We start from the raw sequence: 23,389 nt of genomic DNA on the forward strand, positions 1-23,389 counted from the left end.
AGTTGAGATTTATCGCCACAATGGTGATTGAGCATGTTGAGAACTGCATTTTTTAAGTGAAATTATGTAATTCCGTACAGAATGTTTATGTAAATGCGAAACGATAAGAAATTTAACTATTTTGTCGTTGACGTGAAAGAGTATCATGTGAATTATAAAGAGAAGGTTTCTATTTCCCCCTCGCCCCTCCACAAAAGCAAGTATCTAGAAATATATTTTGGGAGTGGGTCCTCGGACTCTCGCCTATACCCTGTCCCAACTATCTCTGGAGCAAGGTCACGCATAGCGCCAGAGAAGGGGAGGAAATCGAGTGGGCAGAGCGAAAAAAATTATATAAATTGTCTGAAATGTTCGAGCTATTTTCCTCAAAACAATTGGTCACGCATTTAAGACAAAACTGTTTAGCAGCAACAGTGTGAAGTATACACTTTGTCTTACTTCTCTCTCTGGTAATTTACAATGCATTACAGAAATGAATCATATTACGAGCGAAGCGAGGAAGAAATCTTTTAGATCCAAATTTTTGCAAACTGAAAACAATTGATTTAATAGGGCGCAAATATATTTTTTTTTCTTCATTTAGATCGTTCGGCTTACGAAATGTATTTTTATTTGTATAAAACCGACAAAACTTTCTTGGTTACCTTTATACACTTTGCTTTATTATTTCATTAAATTATTATTATTACATTAAAAGTAAAATTCAGCACAATAACGGCATATATTCATTACCTACCTTATTTCTAGTCAAAACAAGAACAAATTTTATTTGCATTAGCTATTCTGTGAAGGACAATCATGATAAAACAAACGGAGAAATGCAAGATTTGAAAGATAACAGCAAATGAAGAGTGAAGTATCTGGTTATTATTACTATTAAGGCCGAATCACACGGAACTCGATTTCCAGTTATTGCTTGACTGGTTTGAAGGAATAGGACATGTTCTAATTGCTACTGGCTCTCCTCGACTGGATTCTGTGGAACAGCCAATCAGAGCAAAGTTTGGCCATGTGAAGATAATCTGTGAGTTTGCAAAGGGGAGATTTTGTCTGTGGTTTCCGAGTGTTGGCTGTTTTTGTTAGTTTCTCGATAAAAAAAAATAAGCAACGAGATGACGTGCAGTGCATTCATGTTCAGTTCATTAATATTTAGGTATTTATGCAAAGCGATGAGATGTGTACGTGACAAACATGATTAGCCGAAAATAAAAATCCTTATTATTACAAGTGTATTAAATTAAATGTTTGATTTTTTAAAAATTGTGAATTTATTGATTGATTGATTTGGTGTTTTAAGTTAACTTTATGCGCAGTAAGGCTAATCGGGACTGGACCTACAGTTTAAAGTGGGATCCGAATCACTATGTGTGTCCACCAGCAGGCACAGGAATTCCTTTCGGGGAGGGGGGGGGCTCAACACCATTTTTTAAGGAGTATAGTAAGAACCTCACAATTGTATATTCAAGACCAGTGGTAGCAATTCGGTTCCAAAAAGGGGGGGGGGGGGTGCGGAGGGCGGTGCAAGGAAAGTTTACTTTCTCTTGGCAGACAAGGCTTAACATTAAGAGGCCATAATGTTGAGGCAAGAAAATAAAGAATGGGGAGCAACTATCCCTTAAATCGTGGCCACTGTAAGGCTGTCATTTTAATCAGAACGTGAAATCGGAACATTTTTTACCACTCGACTCCTCTGTTTCCATGCATTAACATTGTGTGCCGGAACCATCTCGGTATGTGTGTTTGTCCATTTCTTCTCATCTGGCATAAAAACATCTATGGTGTCTTTGAGTGTTTTTACGAAGCTGTTACACATGCACGGGATGGACAATCCACTCGACAACGCGAGATTCAAACTGTGGGTTGCGAACTGGACGCAGACAGTTCTCGAGTATTTCTCTCTGATTCGAGCCTGAACACCACTAACTTGTCTTGTCCTCCCATGTTTGCAGCTCGTATAGAAGGCAAAACCCACCAAATTGTTCAGCTTCAGGCCTTCGCACTCACAAGTGTTCAAAAATGCCTGTCACAGCTTCCGCTGTCTTGTCATATATCGGCACGAAACAAAGGAAGTCTACCCGAATACAGGTGGATCACGAAACAATTAATGCACAGTGAAAACCCTTCCCTTCCTAACACATCTAATGTTTCGTCTCCCAGTATGATCAAATGCTTACTCATTTATCTCCAGTGACGTGCCTAAGGGAGGGTTGGTGACCCCATTTCACCCAGTATTCCTTTTTTTTAAAAAAAAAAGAGAGGAACGTCAAAGACAGGAAAAAAATGGCAAAATCAGGACTGACCACCAAAAATAGTACGCGTAACCCCTCTCCCTTCCGAAAATCCTGGGCACGCCTCTCTTTATCTCGGACACATTTTTTTTTTTAAATCAACTCTCCAGAAGTTTTTATCATTCCGTATTGGAGATTGAAGTAAGATGCGTTCTTCCTGCAGGTTTGGATATGATCCTTTAGGGTGCTGTCGTCTGCCTGCCTTCACGCCTAACCTTAACAAGGCCCTAATTTTCCATCCTTGTGACTTGGATTATCAAGACTTAGGAAGGTTTCAGACTGAAGGGACACGCAATACATGTCAATTGGAATGGGCCAATCAACAGCAACGTTTCACACCGTAGCGACACAAACCTAATCTTCAGGCGACACGGTGTGATATTTCCCTTATTAGGCCATTGTCATCATCACCTCCAAGTAGTAGCTCTTGTTGACCACAGAAAAAAAATTCTCCTCAACCGGTGGGAATGCTCCTCAGTTTTCTTCTCTCTCCTATATTTTCTGTGCTTGTTCACTATACAGACACCTTACGATTTGATATACACAGGACATGTACTATGTAGACATTTTAACGAAAAATCGGTTGAAGTCAAGGATGGCTAGGTGGCTCAGTTGGTAGAGCCCTGATTTGGGTCCTGGTAGAGCCTGCAATTTCCGCCTAAAATGTCTACATATGCAACATCTTCCTTTCTCTTCTCGACATTCATAAAATTTTCGGCTGTCTCTTTATGGTAGTTAAGTGTTTGAATGTGTTTCGAACCCAGTAGGCTTAAACGAAAGTTTTTTTGTTTTTTTTTTTTACCATGAAATTCTCGGACTGCATATACGAAATTTTGTTCTGGCAAAACTAAATCATCACTCAAAACTTTGATTTTCAGTTGATCTATACAGCTTATTTCTGTTTTAATAAACCACTCCAATATCCGGTACTGCTGAAATATTCACTTTAGAGAGAGAGAGGCCTTGATCTCTTCGGCCCTCGAACCGAGCTAGCACTACTCTGAGGCCCCGGAAGTTCTGTAGTCGTCAATGTCTTCATTTTCGAATCACTATATCTTATAAAGAAACCAGAGGACGCTGACTGATATGATCGCCAATCGACTGTATGAATTGTCTTACCTCTGAAATCTCATTAACCGATTCTTTGTACAGATCAACCGAAAAATTGAATCCACGTATTTATATCCTCATTATATTCTAGAACGTTCCGCAGATAAAACGATTCGTTAATATTGCCAGTAGTTGACTCCTTCTTTCATTCAAGAACGTACCCTCTCTCGCCTTCCAGAGATTAGAAATTACAACGAATCGCCCTACGTGTGGCGCTACCTTTGTTGTGCAGCTTCCAAATGCTGACAAGTCTCTACATAGTGCTCAAGTGTGCTGCGACAACACCGAAAGCGTAAGAAAAGTTTACGTGCAATATTATCAACAACAGGGTTATAGAACATTCTCCGTCTTGCCTCGATAATTTTCTATCTCCTTAAATCATCGTCGCATTATTCAAAAAGCCAAAAACCTAATTTTATCTAGTGTAAAATAGAAAATTTCCTGGGGGGGGGGGGGCTCGAGCAACCTCAACCCCACCTTGGATACGTGCTATTAACAATAACAGGGTTATAGAACATTCTCCGTTTTGTCTCGATAATTATTTCTCCCAAATTATCATCACATTATTCAAGAAGCCAAAAACCTAATTTTATCTAACGTAAACTAAAAAAAAATCCTGGGGAGAGGGTCGAGACCCCTGTGCCCCATCTTGGATACGTGCTATTATCAATAACAGGGTTACGGAACATTCTCCGTCTTGCCTCGATAATTATTTATTTCCTTAAATTATTGTCACATTATTTTATTTCACACCACAAGAAACCAAAAACCTCATTTTATCTAGTGTAAACCTAAAACTTTCGGCGGGGGGCTCGAACCCCCTAAGCCCTCCTCTGGATACGTGCCTGTCCACCGGGTATTGAACCCGGGACCTCTTGATCACAAAGCGACGATGCTACCACCGCGCCATCGGGGTTGCACTAAAAAATTGTGAATGAATCCTGCGAATCTCATGTATGAATATGCATACCCGAGTTAATTAAAAAGCTTGTTCGGTACAGATTGATTACTATATTTTTTTCGAGCCAATCTCTAGCCCATACTTTTCTTTCTTAATTTTTAATAAAAGAACAAAGCAGTAATTCTCCTACAACGTTCTTCAAATTGCTCGTACACCTTTACAGATTGTCTGCTCTGCGCAATGTCTTATGGGAACGAAAGTCTATCGACAAGTACGGTGACAGGTATCGTGAGAGGCGAAAACTAGCAAATGGGTAGCCAGTCCATCGCCAACTAGGGCATTCCTACTGGAAATCCAGTTCCGTGTGATTCAGGCTTTAGTGGTGATGGTTATAGTAGTAGTTGTAGTAGTAGTAGTAGTAGTGGTGGTGGTGGTGGTGGTAATATTATGCATTAATTTTCATGTACACTGTCAATATAAAATTGATTCATGGCAATCAAATCCTATTATCGTGCAAGTTCAGTGAAAATAGTCATCACATGGCATACAAATATTTTGCTCAGCTTATTAGTGCTAAAATACACATTTTAATTTTATTGAACGAGAACATTTTTTTAAAATTGTTCTTGTCAATTCCTTCGAGAGGGTCTGGGACATCTGTAAAGCTTAACGCCCACCGAGACGTCGGAAACGCGCCACCCCAAACCTCCGAGTGGAAAATTCCATGTGCCTTTCCGAAGGTAGTCCGCCCATGTACCGCGCCGCCACGCCGCTTCGCGGAACATTTTCCCTGCTCGGCTACAGCGGGGTCGAGCATGACGCTTGCCGGAGCTAAACGAAGAAACGCGGAATTATACGAGAGGACATTTGGAGACGCGGCCAGCGGAAAATTTCCACCTGCAGACTTCTGGAACGGACGGTTCCGCACGTTTCGCTGTAGTGGGCGTTACACCATTTGATTTCAATAGAAGCAGACAACACAAGTTATGTTGCCGCATTTCTCCGCGTCTCAGTGGCAACACACACACTTTCTTTCTCAGGGGTGCTCCCCCCACCAGGCCAATTTAGCATCCCAATCATATCCTTCGCGTCCTCAAACCATATCGTAATCCCTACAAAGTATTTAATTACGACAGGGTGTCTACCGAAAGTAACTCCTTTCTTAGCTTTTTGTTACAAATGTACAAATGATGCACCTGCAGGCCCGTGGCCAGGTAGGGGCAGCCCCCCCTGGCACCGCCTTCAGCCCCCTTGATATTAGGCAAAACTATTTTCTGTAATTTGTTTGCAGTGAAGAGTAAAAATATAAGAGCAGATATTATTTTGCTCACAACTTTTGTGAAGGATAAATTCACAGAACATGAACAACAGCTAATACATTTGTTCATCTTATTTATAAGAAGAAGTAGCGGCAAGTATTTAGAAGATTCTCTTCTCTAGACTCTATAAGGTTCTTTCACAGGACAGCTTCTTTATCTGTACTTTCACTACCCCTGGTGCGACCTCCCGTTTAGACAGAAATGTGTGACTTTGATGTCATCGTGCAAATTCCCTCCGCATCTGAGTCAAAGGTCAACAGCTCCGATGTTTTGGAAACGAAGGGGAGTTTCATTGATTCAGCTGGGGGTGGAATTTATTGTAGGCACTATGATCGAATATTGTGCATTTTTTCATGTGTGATATAAATATCTGTATCATCAAAAGTAGTATCGGGTGTGTAGTGAGGGACGGTTGGTTGATTTGGTGTTTTAAGTCCACTTTATGCACAGTAAGGCTAATCGGAACTGGGCCTACAGTTTAAAGTGGGATCCGAACCACTTGTGCCACCACCGGGTATCGAACCCGGGACCCCTTGATTACAAGGTGTAGTAAGGGATGATGTTAGTATCAGTCAACATTTCAAGAAAACGATGTTTTAAAAGATATAGAAAAATATAGTATTTGTATGATATTTCTAAAATCCATATAACTTAATAACCCCCACACATAATTTACCTTCATTTAATACTGTTAAACTTTTGAAAATTGGACTTGGTTTACAAAGCCGCCCCCCCTGATAACCCGTGAGCAACCCCCTCCCCACCGGAGATCAATTCTAGCTACGGCCCTGTGCTCCTGCTTTAAATTAAGCAGTATACCAACACTGAACCATTATATTTTAAGACGTAATGTTATTAGTGAATATCGAGAATATCACTTTTGTCTTGTAATGCAGCTATAGTATTAAACTTCACATTCACCAGTAAAGCGCCAAAGAAACACGCATTCTTGCAACACATTATTGAGAGCAAGAAAATTTTCACATCCATTTCTTTGCAGGCTTTCAAGAATATTAATTTAATGGGATGTCAATACTTTCTTAGGATCCCGATATATTTAGTCTTTTCCAGCTTATATTTTGGCACGTTCGGGGCCGAAATCGTGTGGATGCCATATCGCTAAATAGGCTACAGTCTCCAAAATGTAATGTTCGAACTCTCTCTTCACTACAGAAATCCCTTGACAGTCTAAGATTTAACATTTTATCAAGATCTTCATATCTCCCCCTTTAAATTTAGTACTCAATCCTACCACCAAAATTTCTATGCCAATTTAGACTTACTGTTAATATTGAAGAGTGGATATTGCCTCCTCGAAAAAAATAATTCTGTCTCCACACCAGAATTTTCGCAACAGTTTAAGACAATAGTAATACACAAGAATTGGATACCTCCCTCAATTTAATGCTCAATCCCCCTCTAACTAAAATATCCGCCATAATCTAAGACCTAGAGTTAGATACTGTCTCTCCCCACAACGTTTAATTCAGAATCTCCCGCAGAACCCACGTGTCAATTAAGACCTAATATGTAAGAGTTGGATATTTCTCCCTCCCCCTTCGATAATGCCCTTAAACACTTTATTTTCTTCATATAATGGATTGAATATGGTGCATTTAAGGTGTACTAGTTTTACATATGTTTTAGAAAAATATATAATGTTGAATCTTACATTATTTGAAGGAAAGAAATGCCCCCCAAAAATCTCGATGGCGCAACCGGTGCCATAACCCCCCCCCTGTGGGCACACCTGCTCTCTATCTTTCTCTAATACTCTGAATATCCGAAATAACTGCTGCAACAATTGTTACACATTATACAACCTAATAACGATAAGCTACCTGTTTGGCCTTCTCCTCGTAATTAAAAAAAAAACTTTAGACATGTAATCAAAGAAACCCTGTTGACTACAAATTAAAGGAAAGATATTTAAAGAAAGCTCTGTCGTTAAGTTCAGCCTTTATATAATAAAGGATGGAAGACATTTAGCTTTCTAATTCCACGTTACTCAACCCCTTACCTCTTGCCAGGAGAGTTACAAAGGTGAAATGTAGGTTGGTTGCTTTCATACTTTCTCCGGCATTCCATCTCGTTTCACACCTCCTCAGACGGAATGACTAAAAAGAACTTTCCTTGCCAGAGTGAGACGTCACTTGAATTACGACACTACTGTCTCCAGGGCAGTTTCCGCTAAGGTTGTTTGTGTGTATGAGTAAATATGTTGCATGTTGAACTTGCATCCCCCTCCCCCAGTCCTGTAGTTCCAAAATTTTCAGAAGGCATACGCCGAGTTTCGTGAAACCTTTGGAGACAATGTTTTCACTAACTTTGGATTATATTTACATATATGGTAAAGGTAAAGTTCTCCCCTGTGCATAGCACCACGCCATGAAGGCGTATAGGTGGTGTGCGGGTAACACCCCCCACACTTTCTTGATCCGGTCGTGAGTGGAGGTGATGTGATCAGCATCACGCCCCTGACCGCCTTTACCACCCAGGGTTTCCCCCAGGTACCCATGTTATTTGACGCTGGGTGGGCGCCGGGGCCGCTTCCAACGTTAGAAAAGTTACCGGATTTGAACCGGCCGGGGATCGAACCCGGGACCTTGAGCATGGTAGTCAAACGCGTTACCGACTGAGCCACCGCGGCCAACATATATGTATGAAATCATTTAACTTCTACAAAAAATGTCTATCTTCGTACAATACTGATGGCGATGATGGCATAAAAGAAGAATATTACAATAGAGGCAAATGTAAAATAAAAAAAGCGCGTATTTAAGTGATTGCATTTAAACATAAAGGCTACAGTAGTATTTTATAGGCTACAGTACAGCATGTTGTATTTCATTTTCTTGTTGATACTGGCATGCTGTTAACAGTCTTAATAATACTGTTAATTACACTAAAAGTGAAAAATCTTGGAAAAATACTTATGTAAAAATACAAAAAAAAGAACAGAAAGAGCAATAATTCCCTATTCTATCGTTCTGGTAGTGTTTCAAACTGAAATTGTCCCGTTTAACGATTAGAGGCTTCATAGTCTATGATGCGCTCCTTCAAATAATTGGCGACAATAAAACTGTCCAAATGGTCGCACACGAGGCTCCGTGTATTGCAAACCAGTTGCGTGGCTTTACATTTCTTTGCTCACTACTTATCTGGTATGACTTCTTATTCCACGTAATGTAATGAGCAGAGTGCGGATTTTGCATATTTGCATATTTTATTCCGGTCCTCTAATTAATATACAACCGGGTTCTAAAGTTGTTTCAGAGCATTCCGAACCGAAGTACGGGGGTTTTAAAGTGCATATAAATGCATATTTAAGGTGTTCGTGTATATTTACTGCGTAAGCGCATATAAATGCATATTACGTGAAAAAATCATTAAATTGATAGTTTTTTAAAAATATATTTGTTTACTTGGTTACTGTTTCGTCTGTGGAGTGTTTCTGAGAGTAAAATTTTCAAGCACAGGTGTTCGAAAACAAGACCTAACGCCAGAGGACATAGCTGCATTGAAATATTGTCCAGTGACAAGTTGTAATGTGGAGCACACCTTTCTTCATACAAGGATAGATATACTAACTGATAAACTGAAAAAATTCACTAACCAATTTAGAGAGATATGTTGTAGTGCACTGCAATTTACATAAATTCAAAACTACTTAACGATTTTCGTTATATTGTATTTAACAACTGGAAATAGTAAATTCAATTTAATACAAGATTTTGCAACCTTACTTGACATGGAAGCTGTTGTTACTTCGTCTTTACCTTCAATGGTCACTATGTGTGTGTAGTACTTTAAAAAATAAATGTATTTCGAGGAATTTTTTTTGTGCCTATATTTGTCCTTTAGTGCATAATTTGCATATTTGAGTGCATATTTTACTTGTTTTTAGTGCATAGATGCATGCATATTTTCCACTTTTTTAGTGCATATTGATCCGCACTCTAGTAATGAGCAAATGCCTTCAAAACATTAATCTACGATATGTTAGATGATTTCTTGCAAACATATCAGCGTTTTGAAAAAATCAGGAGCGATGAAAATTTCAAAGTTTCTTAGACGCCACTTGGGAGCCTGGCAGGGCCTCCCTCCCTCCACTCGTTGAAGAGACGGGGGGCGGCGACCTGTGAGTCCAGGTTGATGAGAAAGAATTGACATTAGATATAGATGATCCAAAGATAGGAAAAACTGTACAAGGCCGAAATCGAAAGAAGAAGCAGTTTCAGTATGATGAAACTGTTGAAGACCCACAAAAACAGTACAAAGTTGATTTTTATTACCAGGTCCTAGACGATTATTTTAGCTCGAAGAGAAAAATTTGAGCAGCTTACATCATAGTGAATTTTCAATTTATTTTATGATATTTGTAAGCACAAAGACATGCCATCTGATCTCTTGTCTGAAAAGTGTAGAAAACTTACCGAAATGTTAACACATGAAGGCTACTGAATTAAAAGATGAACTAAAAGTGATTTCGGCTATAATAAAACAATCACACCAAAGGAGACCTTAAACTGATAAAGGGTCATGATTTTGCACCTAATGTGAGTGTAGAACCTCGAATTTATTAACTTTGTCGGAAGGAAGTATTTCTTTGGAAATTAAGACTAAAAAAAATATTATTTTCGGCCAATCATGTCTGAAACACGCTTGTTTCCATTTTATGCAAGATAGCTTTATACGAAAAACAATATTATTATTATTATTTATTATCTCAATAGGGTTACAATTAAGCCATACAACATTTCATTTAGAACAATATTAATACAAATAATGACTTGATGACTTGTCTGCTCTGCGCAATGTCTTATGGGAACAAAAGACTATCGACAAGTTCGATAACAAGTATTGCGTGAGGCGAAAACTAGCAGATGGGTAGCCAGTCCAGCGCCAACTAGGACATTCCTACTGGAAATCCAGTTCCATGTGATTTGGGCTTAATCCACAAGGCTGCATACTTTTCAGCAGGGAAATCTTTGATGACTGGGACCATTAATGGACACGAATGATGTTTCTTAAATAGTTAAGAAATTGTATAGCTGTATGGTGTCAATCTCATATTCTTTGAGGAGGATAAAAACATCCCTTGCAGGGGATAACATTTCTTGTGAGGGAAAAATCCCCGGCATCCGATCCCCACCCTCCTCCCTACAGCCTGCCCTCCCCCGCATAAAAACTCTGCATAAACCCGCAAGTGATGGAAGGCGAGTGTCCACAGGGACTGAACGAGATAACGGAAAAACCTCATCTGGGATCAGAGTGCGAAATCTTGGAGGTAACAAGGGGAAAATATACGCCAGTATTTGGGCCGCTTTAGGATGGAATGCCCAGAAGAGCGGTACTGCATGAGAGAGTTCAGGGTGAGATAGAAAGCCGGATGCCAATGTAGATCTTCCGCTTTCTCCAGACGTCATGGTCAAGGTTCGTTCCGCCAGTTTCTTTCCTTCCCACTCAATCAGAGCTGTACATGTAAACATCAGAAAATATATGTAATTTTACAGACTTTATGCTTGGGTGAACTGGCCTTGCCCCACAAGGTCTTAAGAAAAGGAAAAAACGCGTGGGAACTGCGACCAAGTATTAGGTGTACAAATTAATTCTCGGCCTTTTTTTAAACAAAGAAAATGCTTACTCGTTAAAAATAATATTATATCTTACTCGGCGAAATAATTTCCATTGGAATTTATACAGTTTCGCCATCTTTCAGGCAGCTAGCAAATTATCTGGGGATACAACGACGGCGTTTTAGAGTATAAACTCTTTCAACGCCTTGAAGGTTTTTGAAGTTGGAATCCACTAGATGGTGCCGCAGGGACTGGAACAAGTGGTAGTCTGAAGGGGCCAGATCAGGGAAATAAGGTGCATGACGCAGAACTTCAAAACCCAATGAATAGTGTGGTGAGTAGTGGGCTGGTCATCTTAAATGAAACTCAAATTAATCGTTCGTGCGAAATTTGAATTGCTGTTAAATCCACTTTTTGCACAGTATGGCTAATCGTGACTGGGCCTGTAGTTTAAAGTGTGATCCGAACCACTGTGCTTCCACCGGGTATCGAACCCGGGACACCTTGATTACAAGGTGACGACCTTACCAGTATGCCTTCGAGGAGGTCCAAATCGTTCGTGCGGCATGCTGTCCATACATCTGATGTAAATATTTTAATATTATCTGTTATTAATTGTAATACAAAATGCCATGGCATTAATTGCTAATGTCGTCACTGCAGTAATCCGGGACACACAAAAAAAGACAACACCATGTTAACGAACTTAAAGCGTTCCGTTTCGTGGCCTGGAAGAAAGAAGAGGAGAGAATGCGAGAAATGAAGAAAGGTATGCTATTGTGTTAACCGTCACGGGGAAGCTAAAGGACAATGAAAGGATAAACTCAAATTCCATGGCCTTCGTTAAATATACTATCATATCAAATATACGAAAAACAACCATCAACCATGACTTTTTTTTCAAAATATATTGAAAATGATTTATGAATTTCTTTCCCCGTACAAGGCGAAAAACCTAAACTTATTTTGAATTACTTGATTAATAAACGTGAAAGTGTTTTTTGAAGAAAAAACAAACTCTGTGTGCTCAGAACCACGCCCCTGGCCGCCTTTACCCCCGTGAGTTTTCTCCAGGCACCCACTTTAGACGACGCTGGGTGGGCGCCGGAGCCGCTTGAACAGGTGGGGAAAAAATCCCGGGCCTCTCGCATGGTAGTCCGACCCCCTAACGACTCAGAAGGAAGTGGAGTAAAATTAAAAATAATTAAGCCAATTTTCTCTGTTCTATCCTGCTTCTCTACATCAACACTTTTCTTTCAAAGATCTTGCCGCCCTCCATGGCACAGTTACGACGCCAGGGGTCTCGGGTTCGAATCCCGGCCTGGAATGGGTGTTCTTTGCGAGTGTCCCTTCATCAACTTCATCACTCATCCGGATCTTCGCGATTAACCAAAAGTGGCAGAAAAGCGAAGTAAAATAAACAAAAATCAATAAATCCAAGATCTCCAACACCACTAGCCTATAAACAAGTCATCAGTATGAACTTCCCTGGATCCACCCTCCCACCTGAATTTAATGAAAAAGACAGAATGTGAATGATCAGAAATTTTGTAGGTGGGGGGGGGGTCAGGCCATTCATAAATCTTGGAACGAATATTTTCTCACATTCTCCAGTTTCCAAACTCAAGAATTTGGCTATTTACACATGAACAAGGCAGTTAAAACTCCTATAAGAATAGTAGAAATAATAACAATAATAATAACTACTACTATTATTATGGCTATAATTATTAAACATTAATAACTATTATACATTAATATAAATAAACCAATTTTACTCCAAATGTATTTGTACTGTTATTATATTATTGGGGAGATACCACCAGATTAGTGAATCTGAAATCCACAGTCATCCTATTTTGTTGCCAACTTCTAGACACAAAAGTTAGGGGGACATTTTAGTCAAAAATTTATGTTGTCTGACCTATCACATAAAATTCCAATTTTTCGATTTTTGAAAACTCTTCGAATTAATGATAGAATATGAAAATATAACCTGGGTCCTCTATTTTACACTATTTTTTCGATCTAACGAATTTTTACTTCATGGTTATTTTCTTTTTTTAATATTAAATTACTGCAATTTATTTCAGTTATCAACAATAAAAATTAGCTTTCTGCTTTTTTTTCCTAACTTGAAATGAACGATGCCAATTTCCAGGGGGAGGGTCAAGGTCAACCCTGGCAGAGGTCGACTGAACATGATTGTTCACATTATCCACAGCTGTGATCATGAATGTGAAGAGCCTTGGCCCTTTCTGGAAAATTTTAGAGGTGAATTCTAGAAAATGGGTATACTTTCTATTTTAGTTTGTGTAGTGCAAGTCCTTTTTAGATGAAGTAAACGCAAGGTTAGCACCAAAAGGACTATAAATTTGGGAAGTGCCCTTAAAATTCGAGAGAGGGAGGTGTTCAGATAAATCACTACCATTGCACCTGTAAGGATTCAGAATTACACATTAAAACCCTCCCCCAACACACATGCACTGAAGGAAGTTGGCGTCATCCTATCCAAAAAAAAAAAAAATCACATCACACCTCAAAAATTTTGGATAACACCCTTTTAATTTAGAGTAAATTGCATGATGTTTTGAAAGTTTTTGCACATGCTTTGAAAACATCCGCCCATTCTTTAGACGTGATTTGAAAATAAAGATGTAGATAACAGTTGCGAACTTGCGTTAAGATGTAAATAGAATATACACTTGTACATAGCTACAATTTTCTATATTTATCCTTGAACCTGTAAGAATACCACTCATTTCTATGTACAAGGCTAAAAAATATAATCATTTCCTTCGAGCCAATATGGTCGAAATTAAATATTCTTTGTAGAAATCAAATACAATACACAAAACAAGCATCACTTTTAAAAATCGATTTAAAATCAACACACACAAGATAACATGCATATATTCCAAGTGCGTTTCACCACAGTAAATGGCTGAAGTGGATGTACATAATAACAGTATCTTACCTGGGATGTCTCTTTGCCAACTGAGATTTGCGCACAACACCTGAATTCTTCGTGTGAGTATTTTCACTTCGATTTATCAAGTTTTCGTTTGTGTAAGCACTCGAAGAACGATAAACACATTGCACTTCTGGCCATAACCTTCGTGTTACAGAGCACGTCTTGCTCAGCGAAGACAGCATAGTTCCTTCTTGGGAATAATACTTCCTTGAAAAGAAAAACCTGACGTGAGCACAAAGCACTTTCACTCAACACATAGTTTGTAACAAATTCCACACTACACACATCTCAGTCTACCACGTAGGAAAACTTGTCTTCTGCAATTGCTGGAGGAGGGGGTTGTTGGCATTCGAAAGCCGAAACAGTGCTGCCAACGTTAGTTAAATATTTCTCTCTATCCTTTCTGTTTCGTAAAGCAAACCAGAAGTTTATTCAAAATTTTCATCTTGGGGCAAGTTCGTATTTGTGGGTGTGTAAGGGTAAATTGCACAATTTCAGAGGTGAGTTGATTCATTAAATTGGTTCACTATATCTGAAATTCACTAAAACCAAATTGCCTTCCCTAAAGCTAAAATTATATTAGTAATTAGTAACAAAACAAAAAAAAAACCTGATGCAGAAGTACTTTGACACAGGACCTATTAATGAAACATAGTACACCTACAGTCCTACACTGTGGCGGCGATTGTGTCCCAAAACTGGGGGGGGGGGGGGGTTTGGCGAAATACTTGCTAAGTAACAAAATTAAATAATGAAATAATAAAAGAACTGCAATTAAATAATGAAAATATACTTATTATATATACTTATTAACTATACGTAGATAGATAATGAATACGTGCTGTTTCATTACTATCATTATAACATATTTTAACCTATTCATGTAATAAAACTATATTAATTAATTTCAATATTTTAATTTAAACATCTTTCTTATTATTATTATTATTATTTTGAGACATTTGGTTTGGACCCCCCGAAATATATTTCTAGATACGTTCCTCACGCCCCTCTGATAGTACAATATCAAACATAAAATCACTTTTTAGTACATTCTTAATTACTGTAACTACTTCAAAAAGTCAGCATAATAATAATAATAATAATAATTCCTTCATTTAGCGGGTGAGGTTCAGCCGTAGGCTGCTCTGCCACCTAACCCTTGTCATGAGCTACATAAGAAAATATAAGTATATATAATACTGTTTCCGTGTAAAATGGTCATTCAGTACTGTATCTGAAACTTTAGGTAAAATAAAATAAAATAAATATATGAGTACAGATCGAAAGCTTGATTACACTAAAGAGAAATTTAAAAATTCACATTACCTACAATTACGAATATTCTCATTTCAGTAATATTAGTCATAAGATAATATAAATGTGAAAGAACCAGAAAATATTAAAAAATAAAATACAAATGTGAAAAGAAAAAATATAAATGTGAATGTTAATGCTTTAGCTTCAAGAAATTGCTAACCTCCCTGTCCCTTTCAAACTAAATAACGATACTCACCTTTACATTTTAAATATTATGATCGACGGAAATTAATGTAAAAAAAATCATAAATTTCAATACTTGAATCATCCATCGAAATGGATCATCGTGTTCGGCCGTTTTCGTAATAGTTATAAAATATAAAGTATGGAAACACTGACAACCAATATGCTCGCCAGCCAGCAATCTAGACGGCATGTTTACACTACGTGAACTAAAGAACGAGCTGCTATATCCTCGCATCTCGTGCATCATGGATGTTACTTATTGCACACCATATTTTGCACCGTCGTCTACTGACGTCAGGAGTTGTTAGGTTAGGCACGTCAGATTTATGGCTCTTGGCATAAATAATACCCTTTTGGGTAAAGCCCCGAAAAATTTAAGTCTATTTGTCGTGTATTTATATTAGGAGTCCTGAACCTAACTTACCAACGAAATGAATCAGATTTACGTCAGTAAACGAAGGTGCTCAGTTCTGTGTGTGATAAGTGAGACCCATACGTCACGTAGGCAAGCATCGTCTGCTTTGTTTCGGAGCGTAAATTTGAATAGTAAGAAGCTTGGTAAGCTGTTGTCAAGGAATATAGAAGTATTTTAGGAAGAGCATTCCGAGGCACGGAGCTCTCCCATTGGCCAGAAGCCGCAACGAGCTCTGACGTGACCAAGGGGATCTGTCAAGGGGCGTGGCTCGCTTAGCAATGGAAGCTTACGGGAAATATTTTCATTTTTAATTGTCCATATCTTGGTTCTATTAACCATTTGCAGCAGAATAATAAGCAAAACGCAAGGAATAAGACCTAGGCAATAATATGAAGAAGTTTACAGCAGGCAATTACAATAAATGGCGTTATACAAATCAAACAAAAAGTAATCACGACTATCCTCTTATATCGCCCCTACATTGAAATCTGAACTTGCGTATGGGTAAATAAATACAATTTTACGTATTAAATATTTTGCTACCACACCAATACTTATTATCCTTCATACCTTCAAATTTTCACAGATGTTTGTTATTAATAATTTGTTCATTATAATTTATATATCTAGTATACATAGGATGTCGCTGTTGTTATATGACGTCGCTTTTCTACGTATTTAGGGTAACCGCAACAATAAAAATGAATGATGAAATGATAAATTTGATGGGCTAGATGAGTGTGGCAAGCACTGGTGTACGCAGGGGGGGGCTTAAGGGGCTGCAGCCCGCCGAAATTCTTAGAAATTAAAAAAAAAATCAAATGAAGACAGTAATGAAGTAAAAAAAAACAACTTTAAAATGACCCCCAATAACTATTTTTGTGTTTGAATAACTTTTAAAACGAAGGATTAAAATGGTAATTGGAGCTCGTATCTAATGAAAATAGAACAGCGACAACGGGATATCAGCGAAATTGATTTTCGGCGATACATTCTATGAACCAATCTCATTCTGTTCAGTAAAGGTTAGATTCATGGCACTGAACCCGCGTATAATTTGAATTGAATTAACATAATCCTTGAGTGAGGTGGAAATGGGTTTTGGATATTTTTTTTTTTGTAAATGTTAAAATCTTTAACTAGTGATGCAAACATGCTTTCGCTTACATTAAAGTTTACACTATGGTAAAATTGCAGAAATATTCTACCTAAACTAATTTGTGTTTAAAAAACCGTAACATCAAAATATGATTTTTAGAAATTAATAAATAAATAATAAATGGATAAAATGCAATGTCGTGGGAAAGCGTAATCCCTTAATAAATTCAAGGAAACTCGTGCCAGATCGATGGCGAATCTGGTCAACCGCGTGTTCGACTTTGAATCCCGTCACTGAAGTTCCCGACTTCGAGTCACGTCGTGGGCATTGATGTTCTTTGTGCCTGCCCTTTCATCAGTTTCATGTGATCATCACTCATCGCCGCGATTAACCAAAAGTGGTAAAAAAAAGCGACGTCAAATAACAAATACATGAACAATAGGCCTGGCCTCTGTCTTGGTTTAGCAATGTGATTTGTTAATCACTATACGGTGGAGGCCGAGGCGGAAATAAATATCAGTAAGAATAAAAATTCATTACAACTTACCCTTCCTGGAGACGAAGTGGAGACAGTGCTACCCACTGTCGTCTTTTTCTCGCTGCACTTGCTTCCATGGACTTGAGTTTCATTAGTTTATTCAAATGTCGAATTCTAATAAAAGTTCTTGTTCTGACATACAGGGAAGTAATCTTTTCGTTAACTTCAGGAAATTTTGACTGAAGTACTGTCTTTAGTGTGTCCATAACTTTATGTTGCTTGGAACCAATTGACCCATGGAAGGATGCAAACACAATCTCAAATTGAATAACTTTTTCCATATCCGAACCACTACGTGCCTCCACCGGGTACCGAACTGGAATCCCTCGATTATAAGGCGATGACGCCACCACTACGCCATCGGGGAGGCCCTCAAAATAGAAATAGATGTGGTGCCAGATTCCTTAAAGCCCCAATTGGTACACTCTGCAACAGCACAAGAATGTTTACCTTTGGCACGCTTATTCATGGTACAGACACCGAATACACGTAATACGACCTAAAATTACTCGCTTTAATATTCAAGACAAACAGCACAAGCACTTCTGTAAACGAATACCTGATCGCTACTACTGGACCTGCAGATTTTTCTGACATCTGGGAGAAATCTGTGCCTCGAAGTTGGCTTATAGTTATACCGAACAATGAAAGCCATGTCGCTTTCGGAAACTGGAAGCAATTACTTTCCATTTGAATGTTCCCAACTGCAGGTATGAACCCCCTCGGTGTACATCAAATCGTCTATCGAATATCCTTTACCTGGAGGAATCGCTAGCGTAACGCTCTATGAACTCAGAAGCGAACCTTGGTTGAGGCATGGGTGTGTATCATTGTGTGTCTTATCTATTTCATCTTTCATTTTTATTTCATTGCCCTAGTTTGCTCTATATGTCAAAAAGCGACGTGAAATAATAAAACAGATTGATTGAATTGGCGTTTTAAGTCCAGTTTATGTACATTGAGGCTAATTGTACCTACAGTTTAAAGTGGGATCCGAACCACTACGTGCCTCCACCGGGTACCGAACCCGGGATCCCTCGATTATAAGGCGATGACGCCACCACTACGCCATCGGGAGGCCCTCAAAATAGAAATAGATGAGAACGTTAATTGGTTCAGTAACGATCTCGCTACCCAGCGAAGGTTTAAGGCTAGAGTCCCGCCTGGACATTGTGTCCCTTTGCGGGTGTCCATCTATTCATTACTCATCCTCGCCTTCCAATTAGGTAAAAGTTACAGGAAAGCAACCCAAAAATAAGAAAAAAAAAATATTTGCCTCGTAATGACGCAATTTGACAAGGACGAACGCAAGATTTTTTCACAGGAGAGGCAGCAGTGCTCAAAGAGGGAAAGGTTTTGGAATGCTATCTCTCTAGTTAAGAAAATCCTCTTAAAGAAAATTCCCCCGCTAGGATATATTGCATAGACATCCTCCACCTACTGCATTTTCTCTATGATTTTGCAATATACTCGTACTTATTATGTTATGCAGCAGTAACTTCAATTAATTCTTGTCAACAATAAGTCGCCCCTGCAAAGAAGTTGCTGAAATTCTACTGCTGGAAATTTTTACAATACAACACTACCTGAATATATGTACAATATATTGACATAATTTGATGCATGTTTCTTCCGTATAAAAAAAAAAACACTACGTGTTAAATAAAAATTAAATAAGAAGGATACTGTTATAGACATTCGTATTATTGAAACTGATGGCAATATTTGCATTCCTACGGCTTAGACGTTTATTATTGCGTAACTGTAACTTCATAATAATAATAGTTTTATTCACACGCACACAACACCGAAATTTTGGAGCTTCTCGTGGATGCAACTCGACAGAACTCATACCACTGCATTTTACATACTAGTGACTAGCGAGGCTCTGGCGTCTGGACTCGTGGCCATTATAATTCTTGGTGGGGCTCGTATTGTGTTGTCTTTACATGTTTATGATTGTCCCTTCATCCGCCTCATCCTATCACGATTCATCCTCATCTTCGCGATTAGCCAGAAGTAGCAGAAAAACAAAATAATAATAAATCAATACGTATGTTTGCAGTGGCGTGCCCAGGGGGGGGGGGTGGTGGGGGTTAAAACCCCCCCATTGGTTTCGTCATTTAAAAAAATTCAAAGCAGAAATACATTTTATTTCATAAATTGCCAATATTGTAAAATGTTTACATTTGGCAATGAGAAATGTATTGCTTCTTCAATTACTTTTGATAATACTGGAGTTGAGTTACAGCAATGCACAAGCATTCATTCATTCCTTAGTCACTGAAAAGGAAGGAGAATTTCCTTCTCAGTATGGTCAAGAAAAGAGCCGCAACCCTTGGAATGCGAACTGAAGGAATCCCTCCTCCCCTTTCTTTCACCCACGATGACCCTCTTAGGAGAATGACCCTCCCTTTCCTGTTACGACAGTGCTGCTAACTTCCCTTTTCTTTCTTTCCCCTTCTTATACCATTTATACCAGCAGAGCAAAGTTCTGTGAGATTTGAATCACTACAATTAGTAGGCAAAGTAAGTCAAAATCTTATTTCGCACCTGGATGCATATTTATTTCAAAATATCAATAATTATAATAAAAAAAGTAAAGTAAAGTGTTCCCCTGTGCTTAGCACCACGCCAAGAAGGCGTATAGGGGGTGTGGGGGTAACGCCCCACACTTTCTTGATAATAATAATAATTGTTGCAGGCAGTAGCGAGGCATGGTTTTACGAAGGAGGCAAGCGATGTTTTGTACAATAGCATGCCGGGATGAAGGGAGGGATGCGTTATATAGCGCAACTGGCCCAGTCAGTTTCATAAACAAAATAAAAGCAATTAATATGCCAAAATATTATACGTTTTACTCTTGTGCTCTTTACAAATTAGATATTTTTTTCGCAACCAATTTCCAGCCTTCAGTTTATTGAATTTTATTGTAACATGTGTGAAAGATCTCGCTTGAATTTGTGCGTAAATAATTTAGCAGTTGCCAACACTACTGACACTGACACTACTGGTTGCTGTCAACACTGGTGACGTAATTTGAGCTGGACCAAGCTGGATCCATGGTTCAGACATTCGACCGCCCCGTATCTTTGTCCCAAGTCCTGGTGTTCACTGGGGTTGTAGCGAGTTGCAGTCTGCAAGGTAGCAAGTCGAAGTGGTCGTGTTGTGTGTTACGTTTCTGCGTGTGTAATAGATTTTTGACGTGGAACTAAAGATGGATAGAAAAAAGAGAGAGGAGAAATACATTATTAGATTATTTCAAAAAGAAACAAAAAATGGAAGTTGAAGCTTCACCTTCCACAAATAGAACGTCAGAAAAGGTCGATTTAAGTTCAGAGGAATTCCATCCGAATTGCCAGAGTGAAACGTGCGAACTTTCAGACTCTTGATATTCAACAAGAAGGCATAACAGAAGATATTGCAAACCTTGTTGCAAAATTATGTCAAGGAACTGTCGAGGTAAGTGACGTTCATTATTTGATAGCAGATATATCCATAGGCGGATTTAGAATTGTTTTTCTGGGAGGGCACAGCATGTGCTGTAAGCTTACAATCGTGTGTGTGCAGGGGAGGGGTGTGCCCGCGTGTGTATGTCTGGAAGACGTGTGTAGGATGTCACCCTATATCACCAATAAACTTTCGCAGGGCGAGAGAACATTATGATGAACAAGTTTCCTCAATGATTTCAGGGGCCTCACCGATGGTGGTGTAATCAAAGAGGTCCTGGGTTTGATCCCCTGTGAAGGTGCATTGCACAGTGGTACGTATCCCGATTTAAACTTTAAGACCAGTCCCGATTAACGTATCTGAATATAAAATTGACTTTAAAATCATTTACTTTTTGTTTTGTTCACGAACCCTCGAAAAACGATATTACCTATCTTATAGATCCACGAAGGTATTTGAAACCCTGGCGTCGGAGCAGTGGCACTAATGTCGCTAGTGTATATGTATGCAACCACATTATAAAATCACGGTTGGCATGGACAGTTTTATTATTTTGTAGGAAAGGGATAAAGTTTGTATTACGACACGGGATAGACTAGATAGGCATCCTATTAACTGTAAATATTCCTTACAAATCTTCTGAATATTTCTCTTGTACAAACGCAACAAATACAATAAGTAATATACGTGTGCAGTAATAAATTCATTTTCTGAAAGCATCTTTTCTGGCATCAGTGGTCGAAGTAGGGGATGCTGCCTTCAGTTAAGAAAGTTTCACAAATCATACCCCCAATTAGAATAATTTTCATATTGAGCATCCTCCACCTACTGTATTGTCTCCATGTTGATCCATACAAGGATGTACCCCCTCGTATTTCCAAAATCGATCAAACATCCCCTCCCTTTTCGGCTACGAATTTGCATTTCGAGCACTGTCTGGCAAGATTTTGTCGGGCTCAGTGGCAGATCCTGTGGTGCGGTACTGGGCTTCGGAGGGGAAGGGGGGAGTGGCCCCTTCAACAGTTGGTTTCGCAGTTCCATAACGTTAACATTATACAAAATTCCTCTCCATAGACCTAATATGAAAATGAATATGACACATTAATGACACTGTAGTAGAAAATGTTAATTACTGAAGCGGTTCGTATTTGTTTGTCGACTGTCAAACAAATGTTTTGACCAATAATATAATAATACAATGCCAAAAATGTACACAATATTTAGCAAAACCATCTCCACAACAAGTACAATGTTGATTGATTTGATGTTTTAAATCCACTTTATGCACAGTAAGGCTAATCGGGACTGGGCCTAAAGTTTAAAGTGAGATCCGAACCACTATTAGCCTCCACCGGGTATTGAACCCGGGACACCTTGATTACAAGGCGACGACGCTCACACTGAAATGAAACTGTGGTATCGTCATCTTGCAGCAATGCAAAGACGTCTAGTAAATGCTCTTGAAGCAATTGATATATGCAGTGAAGTAATATTTCCCTGGGTAAACACACGTTTGCTCATATTATGTACAATCCCGGTAACAACAACATCAAATGAGAAATCATTCTCAACTTTGAGGCACTTGAAGACCTATCTATGAAATACCATTTGCGAAGAAAGATTAAATGGGTTAGCTGCTCTGAACATTCACCGGGATATAAAAGTTACTTGTGACGAACTTACATGTTACTTGTCAGAACTCGCACAGAAACCTTGATGCCTAAATTTCAGAATTTAAATTGTTGAACTGTGGAACGTTATTTATTACTGTCTTTAAGACATCAAGTAGTCTTAATCTCTTTAATGTTGTTACAATGTTGTGTACATGTTTTTTGTTTAAAAATTATATTTGAGCAATTAAATATAAAATATTAATAATTTGGAAATATTCAAGCAGGTGCTTTTATATGATGCAATAAAAACATGAAGCATCCATAGCAAATACATTGATTGCGTTCATTGGGGTAAAATCCAAGTATATTAATTATCTAATTTATTACAAGAAATTTGACCTGTGAACTGGAAAATGTGTTGGATTCATAACCCCCCCCTTACGAAAATCCTGGGCACGCGCCTGTATGTTTGTGTCGTTCATTTAAAGACGAATCTCTACTGGGTTGATCGCTATTATGAGGATGAATGATGAACTAATGAGTGGAGAATGAGACAAACATTGCTATATGCCTTACTATGGTTCAAACTGGGGCCTC

General features: G+C 38.6%; 1 protein-coding gene across 1 annotated transcript in view; it reads right to left on the reverse strand.

Annotated features, from left to right (window-relative positions):
* Positions 1–14,522, reverse strand: part of LOC145979733 (farnesyl pyrophosphate synthase-like) — a 50,684-nt gene extending 36,162 nt beyond the window's left edge. The window contains exon 1 of the mRNA XM_083112709.1: positions 14,175–14,522. Coding sequence (XP_082968835.1) covers positions 14,175–14,353 — 179 coding nt within the window. The 5' untranslated portion in view covers positions 14,354–14,522. The remainder of the gene's footprint in view (positions 1–14,174) is intronic.
* Positions 14,523–23,389: the final 8,867 nt, after the last annotated feature.

The sequence above is a fragment of the Lepisma saccharinum genome, chromosome 26 (assembly GCF_977018435.1).
Source record: "Lepisma saccharinum chromosome 26, izLepSacc3.1, whole genome shotgun sequence".
Lineage (NCBI taxonomy): Eukaryota > Metazoa > Arthropoda > Insecta > Zygentoma > Lepismatidae > Lepisma > Lepisma saccharinum.